Source organism: Magnolia sinica, chromosome 7 (genome assembly GCF_029962835.1).
Source record: "Magnolia sinica isolate HGM2019 chromosome 7, MsV1, whole genome shotgun sequence".
In the NCBI taxonomy this organism is placed as follows: Eukaryota; Viridiplantae; Streptophyta; class Magnoliopsida; order Magnoliales; family Magnoliaceae; genus Magnolia; species Magnolia sinica.
Genome location: NC_080579.1, coordinates 14329766 through 14340554, shown reverse-complemented (window position 1 = coordinate 14340554; position 10789 = coordinate 14329766). Strand labels below are relative to the sequence as shown.

Below are 10789 nucleotides of genomic sequence, written 5' to 3'. Positions count from 1 at the left end.
GATTTCTATACGTTTCATTTCCAGATCAATAGCTTAACATGATCAAGTAAAACAGATGGACGGTGTGGATAAAAGAAATATATAAAAGTGGGTCCTACATAGAATCCACGCCACGATACAGCATGGTAAGCTCCAAACTACAGGAATCGCGACCCTCGATTGTATCTCTTCTGTTATTTTTAATGGAGAGAGAGAGAGAGAGAGAGAGAGAGACGGAGAGGAGAGAGAGAGAGAGACGGAGAGAGGAGAGGGTTCGAGGAAGGAAGGTGAGTGGGTGGCTGGCTCCGCACGCTGCTGCCTCTCTTTCTTCGGCTTAACCCATGGTTAAATGAGAACTAACCACGGTTAATATCTCTAGTAAAGACTCTCTCTCTCTCCATCACTCTCTCATCTCACTATTACCTTACCTCCATTTCATCTCTCCCCCGCTCTCTCTCTCTCTGTCTTTTTGCGCGTTTTTCTCCTCCTCTCTCTCTATCTCCTGGTCAGACGCTCTTCTCGTCTGCTTTTTATCTCTCAATCTCGCTCTCTCGCTCTCTCTTTTCTGGTCAGACCCTCGTCTCCTCCCGCGATCTCTCTCCCTCCCTCTCTCTCTCTATCTCGCTCTCTTTTCTGGTCAGACCCTCGTCTTCTCCCGCTCTCTCTCTCTCTCTCTCTTCTGGTCAGACCCTCGTTTCCTCTCTCTCTCTCTCTGTCTCTGCTGCTACCAGAGATTCGGGAAGGTGCTTTGATGGTGGAAACGAAAACCTAAAAAGGCAGGTTACGTTTAGAAATCTTTTTCCTTATCTGATGCTCTCTCTCTCTCTCTCTATATATATATATATATATAGTTATAGTTATAGTTATTTCCTATTAGATCTATGAATAATTGATTCTGGATTCTCTCTCTCTCTCTCTCTCTCTCGTGTTTGTAGAAGCTTGTTTTCTGATATTTTCTTTTTGAATTTTGATTTTTTTTTTTTTTGTGTTATTGAAGAGAGTCTGATATTCGTTTTCTGTTGCGATTTATGATCTTTTCTATATCTGGAATTTTGATATAAGATTTGTATTTTTTTAAAAAATTTTGAGAATTTTCTATTATTTTACTTCATGTTTATGAATTTTGTTTTGTTTTTTTTTTTTTTCAGATTTATCTCTCTGTTTATGTTTTGTCTGTTTGATCTCTGTATCTGGATTTTTAATTTTTTTTTTTAATTTTCAGTTTTGTAAATATCGGAAAATTGAATTTAATTATCTGTTTTTGTATGTTGATGTTTTATGGCTCTTTCTGCGATTTTTTTGGAGGTTGATTTTTGCCTGATCTGGCGAGTCGGCGATTGTACGGATCCCGTTCGGGCGACACGTGTTGGAGAAGAGCTTTTCTCGGGAGTGTAGATGCTTGTTGTAGCGTTTTTCAGGCAGATCTGTTGTTTTGGCCGATGCGTGTCGGAATTTCACAGCTTTTTCTGGTTTTTAGAGCCTTAAAAGATACGGTTTTTAGGGTTTATAGACTATTGTAGCCGGATTCATGTCGGAATCTGCTTTTTCTGTGCTGCTTCCACTGACTTTTTGCCGGAAACCAGTCGGAATTTCGCTTTGTTGTTTTCCTAGGCAAGAAATGGCTTCTTTTTTTTCTTTTTTTTTCTCACGGTTTTTCTTCTACTTGATGGTGACTGCCAGTTTTTGCCAGATCGACGCCGGAAATTTGCAATTTTCTTTCACCAGCGAGATCTGATGACATTTATTACATGATTTGTTGAGATCTGACCATTGATTGCTCCTTTGGTTCTTGATATTCTTCGAATTTCTGTATTTTTAGAGGAAATTCCATGGAGTTGAATGCGTATATGCTATTCTTGATTTATACATGTATGAGAAGATTAAAAATCGTAATTTTTTGTTTTTTTTTAATATATGAATTTCTTGTTTGTTGAATGAATCATATATGAAAAAATCTTGTTGTGTATGGATGATGTTTGCAATATAAATTTCTAGATTTCTTTCTTAAACTGGGGAAAAAGATTATTTTTCTTAGAAAGCAGTAGTCTTTTTGGTTGAATATGAGGATTTTTTATTTTTTTTTTCCTAATTTTGTAGCGTTTGATGTGAATTTCTTCTTTGTTGAATTCATTCCTTCATGGGGAATGGATTTTGTGAAGAGATGTGACTTTTTAGAAGAATTCAGATATTGATGGACAGAAAGAGTAGTCTTTTTTGTTGAATTTGAATGCATATGCTGAAAGAATTTCTTGTTTGTTTTGCAGGAAGATTGAGATTTGTCAGTACTATTTTCTCGGAATCCAGATTAGTTATCTTCAATTGAAGTTGTATTTGAGCTATAATTTGGGATCGAAAGCTGCGAGCAGAGGAATTTTAGAACACAGAGATTGAAATTTGGGTGCAATGATGTCGATGTTTGAAGAAATCGCGAACATGGATTTCCTGCATATGCCTTCTGCTGAGAGTGAGCCGCTGCCTGAGAACGAAGCTGAGAACTTGCAAGATGATGACTACAGCGAAGAGGAGATGGATGTTGATGAATTGGAGAGGAGAATGTGGAGGGATCGGATGCTGCTGCGCCGTCTCAAGGAACAGAACAAAGGGAAGGAGAGTGGTGATGTTGCAAAGCAGAGGCAGTCTCAAGAACAGGCACGCCGGAAGAAGATGTCGCGAGCACAGGATGGCATCCTGAAATACATGTTGAAAATGATGGAGGTGTGTAAGGCCCAGGGGTTCGTGTATGGGATCATCCCGGAGAAGGGGAAGCCGGTGAGCGGGGCGTCGGACAATCTACGAGCATGGTGGAAAGAGAAGGTGAAGTTCGACAGGAATGGACCAGCAGCGATCGCAAAGTACCAGGCAGATCACGCCATCCCCGGTGTGAACGATGATAGCAATTCAAATATTGCTACTCCCCACACACTGCAGGAGCTGCAAGATACAACACTAGGTTCACTTCTGTCAGCTCTGATGCAGCACTGCGACCCGCCTCAGAGGCGATTTCCTTTAGAGAAGGGAGTTGCGCCTCCTTGGTGGCCCGCAGGCAATGAGGACTGGTGGCCCCAATTGGGTTTGCCGAAAGATCAAGGCCCTCCACCATACAAGAAGCCTCATGATCTGAAAAAAGCATGGAAGGTGAGCGTCCTCACGGCCGTGATCAAGCACATGTCACCTGACATTGCGAAGATCCGAAAGCTGGTGAGGCAATCAAAGTGTCTGCAGGATAAGATGACGGCAAAGGAGAGCGCTACCTGGTTGGCCGTCATCAACCAAGAGGAGACGCTCTGTCGCCACCTCAACCCGGATGCTTGCCCACCATCGTCGATCTGCAATGGGACATTCTCCTTCAGCGGCAGCAGCGAGTACGATGTCGATGGTGCTGAGGACGATGAAGTGCAGGAGTGCAAGCCTCGCGACATCAACCTGTTCAATATGGGGATGGGAGCAGCAAAAGATCAGTTTCTGGTATCACCTTCCATCAAGGGAGAATGTGATAGTATGGATTTCATCAGGAAGAGGAAGATGTCGGATGCACCCGATTTGATGCTTGATCAGAAGGTATATACCTGTGAGAATGTCCAGTGCCCATACCATGACTACCGCCTCGGATTTCTGGACATGACTTCCAGGAATAATCATCAATCGAAGTGTCCGTTCCGACCCAATTACTCTTCAGGCATGGGAATTACAAGCTTCCAGCTCAATCAAGAAAAACAGCCAGCTTTCTCAGTTCCCTTCTCCCAACCTAAGCCAGCACCGCAAGTTAATCCACCTTCACATCCTACAGCAAATCCCTCTTCCATGAACACCTCTAGCTTGGGAATTCCCACTGACGGACAGAAATCAATCAGCGATCTCATGTCATTCTACGACAACAATCTTCAGCCGAACAAGATCTCGAGTCATGCAACCATCAATCTTGTGGAAGATCAGAACCCCTTGCAGCCTCCGAGAATTCAGATCGATGATAACATGTTTGGACAAGGGAGTGGGATGGGCAGTAGCATCTTTGAAGAATCCAACAGCCCCATGAACAACCCTCTGCTCGTGAGAGACGACATCCAATTCGACCAGTGCAGGATTTTCGATCAACCATTCGACACTCATCCAAATGAAATCAACAGCGACTTCAGATTTGGGTCTCCTTTCAACAACATGCCGGCCATGGATTTTGCAGACCCTACACCTAGAGGGACTGATTCACTGCCGAAGCAGGAGAACTCGTTCTGGTACTACTGAAAAGCATAATCAAATCAAGCACAACTGAATCTGCCCAGAAGCATTGGATTGAATTCAGTTCAAGTGGTGGCGATCATCTCTCTGTGTTTATGTCTGGGAAGCATCGCCGAATTCCGTCCGTTCATGGGCATCTGTACATTTTCACAAGGCTTCTTTATATCAGTCTCATGTGGTGATCAGATTAACTAATAATCTCTGCAACTAATGTAGGTTTTTCGAGATCGAAACTTCAGTCTCGAAGTTGCGAATCGAATTCCTGTCTGATGAAGATAGCCTTTAGGATCTAGGTTTGCTAGGGTTTGCATTCATGGCGGGTTGCGTGATCAGATCGAGAAACGGATGGCTCGATTTGATTAGGTCCTGCTTTGAAATGGGTTATAAAACATTCCAGTGTTGAGAACTTTTGTATTTGGTTTTTTAACTGAATTTTATATAGTTTATATGTTTTGTGAGCTGCATCTAGTTCTGATTTTTTTTCATAAAATCTGAATCCTTGAGATCTGAAAATGCAGGAAAACCCAAACATGTAAAAGCGTTTTTGATTGAGATGGGCTGGTTTTTATTTGAATTTGATGCCATTGAAGAGGCGTTGTAGCCATTGATTTTTATCTTTAGATGATTTGGACGGTTGCTGATTTGGACCAAAGTGGTCCAAGTCGTGGTTGCTGTGGGGCCCACTGTGGTGTTCGTGTTAAATCCACTCTGTCCATCCTCTCCGGCAGTTCATGTTGGGATATGCTCCAAACATGAGGCGGATCCAAACGCACACCGTTGAAACTTTCCTGGGCTGAAGGTAAAACACAAATGTCAGCGTGATCTAGAGCTTCTGTGGGCCCAAGAAGTTCTCAATGGTGGGTGTTCAATCACCTCAGCTTATTGTGGTGGTCCACTTGAGTTTTGAATCCGACCCATTTTTGAGATGGATGAACGGAGTCGATATAACATGGACATTTTGCTTCCGTAAATGGTCAATAACATATTGGATTTTATGAAGATGAGGTCAATCACCCTCTTCCAAGAGGATAACTACTCCAAATCCATATAAGCTTTCTTTAATCTTTTTATGGTTTTCGGCTAAAAATAGTAAAATGTTTAATTATGATCGAACTAAAACTTATTATAAATAGTAAAAACAGAAATAAAATGATTTTTCAACCGTTGATTGGCAACCTAGCGTAGCAGAGTTAGTTGGGTAAAGTATTTTTTTCTTATCCAAAATCATATACGATACATTGGATAACTCATTCTGGTCTGCAATGTATGCATGTTTTAGAGTTCTGACAGTCCTAATCACTTTCGCCTCCAACTAAGCTTTTTTTGGTCCATCTTGGACATGAAAGTGTCTGCGATCCGCTCTACATCATTCTACCTCAGCGGTGAGGCTTGCATTGTATTCCATCAACAGTGGGGTCCACTACATGGACGGCCTCAACATCTATGCCGTGTGTTTCTTGAATGAGTTAGCCCATACCTAAAAGCATACTTTTCCAAATTGGCTCTCTTTTGTTCGGTAATGCATGATGGTATGGCATTTTGGCTGTTATTGAGAGTATTTTTACCAGACACGCTTGATGAGTTGACTGGTGTGATTTATGGGCCATGCTATCACAAAGTGGGCCCCACCTGATGCATGGACCATGTGAACACGTGCCAGGTCTCACCTGAGGTCTGTTTTGGTATCCCACGGTCATACCATCTGTAATAAGGGGACCATCTGTTTTCATCTGTGGGCGCACTCAATACACGTGTGGGCCCCATTACTTCCCCAACAGAAGATCTGGGTCATTAGCGAATATGGTTTCTTAATTACGGTGGGCGGACCAGAGAGAAATCGGAAACTTCCATGAACGTGCGGATTCCATTCAACGGTCATAAAGAGGAGGCTAGTCTAGTCCTCGCCTCCTTTCTCGGTTGTTTTCTTTCACGGGTGGAAAGACTCCTCACATGGATTTCTCACTTCCATCTGGCTAACTGCACCATTGAAAGGCCATTCAAATGGCACGTGACTTGTCAGTAACCCAAAACTCTGTGGGGTCCACTTATATCCACTCCGTCCATCCGTTTCTTCACCTCGTTTTAGTACAAGAGCCCAAACATAAAGGAGATTCAAAACTCATAACCCCTTCGTGATTTCACCGGTAGATATTCAATCCTCACTAAGATCAGAAACTTTAATTTTCGATGTCAGTCATGTTTGGGCTTACGTCCTAAAATTATCTGAAGAAATGAATGGACGGAGTGGATATGAAAAAAAAATAAAAAATCAAGGTGGGCCCCACAAAGAATTGGGTTACAGGGGAGCATTGTAAGCCTAGGTTGCGCGCGAGTCACGTCCATCCAAATGTGACTGAAGTTAATAACAGAAAAACATTGATACTCTGCAAGAGGATGATAGATGATATGCAGTCACCTAAAATTTGCATTCATGGCGTCCAAGTAATTCAAATTAAACGGTTCAAATTATAAGTCTTTAAGTATAGATGCATAACGGACCAAAAATTAGTTCAAGTAAATCAATTGGTAGACATTTATTTAGCGGTAAAAATGAAAAGTAACCAATGGCTCTATTGCTAAGATAAATCTGATTTTGAAAACCTAACTTAGCCCAATCCAATATTTAGTCAGTTCAAATTAATTAATGTAGGCTTTGTGGATACAATTAGTCATATGAAGCATCACTCTCCTATAGTATCAAATACTGCATATACAATCTAGGCCATAAATTATTTTTCATGCAATCTAGGCAGTAAATTTATCAAGATTCCCAGCCTAAATGAGCCAAGTAAATTTATCAAGATTCCCAGCCTAAATGAGCCAAGACCACGTAGAATAATGAGATGAGATGACAATCATAGGTTTGTGTGAGCGCCACCATGGTGAGCATACGCCATCGCACTTGTTAGCTAGGTACAACTCACTAGTACCAGGAGAATATACAAAACTTAGCCGATCCACACCCCCATTGACTTAGTGCAGCAGTAATTTTAATTTTAATTTGTTTTCATTGGTGTGGCTCGTAAGGGTTTTTAATTTTACTAATCTTTAGTACATATGATGACGGTAATGGTTGTCACCTGACCGATGGAGTTAGTTTCACATATTTAATATGTTGAATTTTACAGAATCGATGTGAAAAAATATCTACGCATGATTAATGTAGGACAAGCTAAACTACTAAAAATAAGATCGAACAAAATATTAAAGACGGGAAGCATAAATATTTAAATTAACAAGATGCCTACGTTCCATGAACAACAATATAATACTTTCTTCTTTATTAAAATAGTAGAAATAAAAGTATAAGACTTTAATCTCTTTAACTCTTCTATACCGAAAATTTCAACCAAGAATATTCTAGAAGAATGATGAATGCAAATGAATACCACTCTGTCTACGTGGTCCTCCTTATATAGATTAGATGAAAGAGCTAGTGGTAAAGTTTGCAGATGTCTCGTCTCCTACCAGGAGAAGTCATGACCTCGTCTTGATGAGAACTTAGCAATTATGTTATGCAAAATATGTGTTATAGGCAATTTTAGTCTCCCATCAAGTGAGTCATCAGGCGTTTGGCCCCAAAGATGATAATTAGCCTGATCGGAACTCAAGTGGGCTATGCCATAGGGAACCATTAAGATAGCCATATCCGTCATTGAAACTTTCAAATTGCATGTGAGGTGTTAGACCATTTTTTCAAATTGCATGTGAGGTGTTAGACCATTTTTGTATATATACCATCGAATCTGGCCTTACTGGATTAAAAGACACCTCAAAATTAGGCCATTTCAACACTCACATGATATTAGAAATTATATACATGATTTTACACCAAAAATCAATGTATATAGGTTCTTACACCACTATTTTAGGTACCTGACTTTTCCAACCACAGGATGCAATAAAATTTTCCTTTTTTCTCTCACACATAATTGCATCTTGTGAATAGAAAAGCCCTGCACAGTGAATAGTGGCACCACTTCTTTTGATGTGGCCCACCTAAATTTGGATTGCCATGGCAGGGCTCATGCCCCATCCTTATAGCTGGCACCCATTTAGGGCACCCCTTATGGCTAGGTGAGGCACCCTGGTGGGTCCCTAATGATGGCTTAGGAAGGTAATCACATGTTCATGTGTTTGGATGTACTCTATTAGTGGGATGCACAGGTAGATACATCTGCCGCCTCAACCATCCGGACGAAACACGTCCCGTCCCATCCCATCCCATGAGATGTGGATAAGATAGAAAGCAAGTTGGTCCTGATTTATCTCAGCCATTAAATTCGGTGGGGATTCAAATCCCAATTTAGCCTTTTGGGTTACTGCCAAACGTTGTACCATACGGTTCAGTTGTCATTTGCCATTTCACCTGTGCATCCAAACGCAGCTACTGGAAATTAAATTGCAATTCTAGTGAGTTGTTACATACACCTCTGGTACAATGCACAACGGCCTTTCTAATGGCTTCTAAATGGCCTATTTAGAAATTGTATAAGTGGTGTACGTTTACTTGTCCAATTTTGAGTAACTTTTTAGTTGTGTCATAAGCTAAAATTTATTATTATTTTATCATTTGACTATATGATTTGTGAACATTTATTGAACGGTTAAAAGTGAAAATATCCGATTGACGAATTTTAACAATAAGTTTTTATAAACGGGAGGTTAGGATTATTGTGATCATCTAACATTTTTTCTATAACTTAGCATAGTGGCTCCACAACTTAGTTTAACTTGAGTTAATGTATACCACATGTGCAATTTTTAAGCGAATGTGTATCAAGCATCAACTAGCCAGGGTATCAAATAATTCACCTTAAAATGTTATAAAGAGAGAGTTTGCATGTGCACAATGCATACCAAGAATAGCCGGCATCTCAAGACATGTGTGGCCATTAGGCCTGTAATCAGGGAATAACTGCCCAATTAATCAGATCTAAAATTCCATCTATATTGGACCGTTTAGTGGTGGTGGTGGGCTGTTTCAATGTATTGACTGCCTCACCATATCCCTCTTCATCAATGGCCTTTCAATCTTTGATGCTGTCCCCTGTCTTTAATGATGGGGCATGGTGCCTTCTTAGACTCATTGCACACTGGCCATAAGGGTGACAATGGGCCAATTTGGGTTTTAAGTTACAAGGAGATTGGTCCAGCTAAAATCTATCTCGCTTATTAAACAGGTTGAAAATCTCAAATCCAACTTAATCCATGTAAAAATAAGTCAATCTATATTTAATTTATCCGACAATTTTATTAAAAACTAAAATTATTTTATATAATTACATGTTTATAAAATCATTTCATTATTATATTTCAAATTACAACTATCATAACCAAGTTTAATGTTCTTTAAACTCATATATCATATTACGATAGATACTCATATATAGCTAATACATCTAACTAGTTGGTGCGTGGGACCTAATCATGATGTTTGTATGCCATTCCCCCCTTTTCACAATGACACCGTTGATCCAACTATTAGATGGGACCCATATATATATATATATATATATATATATAAAGGTTTTTGAGCCGTTGTTTATTATTTTCAATAGTGTGGCCCGCCTAATACATGGATTGACCCAATTTTCGACGCAACCTATTTTCTTAATACGAGTACTTTGTCAGACAAGTTAGATGTTATATAAATACTATGGTGGGCCTTACATACAACCATACTTGAACTCAACAACTTTAATTTAGGCCAATAAAACATAACCCAAACCCAACTCATATGAGAAATGGATTGACTTGAACCCTAACTTTAGGGCTCAACTAGATTGGTTGGTTAAGTCATTTTTGGCCATTCGATGATTTACCCTAACCAAATATAATTTTCAATAAATAAATAAATAAATAAATACTAACTATTATCCCTTAACCGCGGTTATGACCAAGATTTAAAACATGAGTTTAGTCAATAAGCTAATGGATTAGAATCCATAATTAAGATTATCTTTTTATGTAAAAATACTTTGGATTATTTTAATTGATAAAACTCACGTGCTAAACAATGCTAATGACTTTATTCTTTTGGCTTAGTTAGGCAGATTTATTTATTAAAGAAAGTATTAAAAAAAAATGGATGAATTATATTATACTCTGCGTGTGTACCTGGTTTCATACTCTCGCACATGTCTATCGACCATCATTAGCCTAGCATAAATGTATACTGATCCTGGCCATTCAAATTGTTGGTAGAGTGTTGATGGAATGTAGCTGACAATTCACCATGTGCGACGGATGCTAACTGATCGACGGATGAACATCTGACTGTTGGAATTGGACTACTGACCATTTTCAATATTGTAATTGTTTGGATGGTTAGGATCATCTGGTGGTGTAATTTCTTTTTGGGTATGCATCATAGATAGTGGGATAGATGATATGAATGGTATGGAGTTGTGAATGAGCACAATCTACTGTACTCTCATAGAGTATTATATAATAGCTTTTGAAAGTTTATAATTTCTTTGGGGGTAAGAACCTAGCTCACGGCGACCTCGAAGGGTCGAGTTGGGTGGTGGGCCATCTCGCACGTCAATTCAAGTATAGTTAAATCAACGGTTAA

General features: G+C 39.7%; 1 protein-coding gene across 1 annotated transcript; it reads left to right on the top strand.

Annotated features, from left to right (window-relative positions):
- The first annotated feature begins 315 nt into the window (after nucleotides 1-315).
- Nucleotides 316-4670, top strand: LOC131251114 (protein ETHYLENE-INSENSITIVE 3-like 1a). Its single transcript, XM_058251631.1, has 2 exons — nucleotides 316-764; nucleotides 2248-4670. Exon 2 carries the CDS (start codon nucleotides 2383-2385, stop codon nucleotides 4216-4218), a length of 1836 nt encoding a protein of 611 aa, XP_058107614.1. The 5' UTR covers nucleotides 316-764; nucleotides 2248-2382; the 3' UTR covers nucleotides 4219-4670.
- Nucleotides 4671-10789: the final 6119 nt, after the last annotated feature.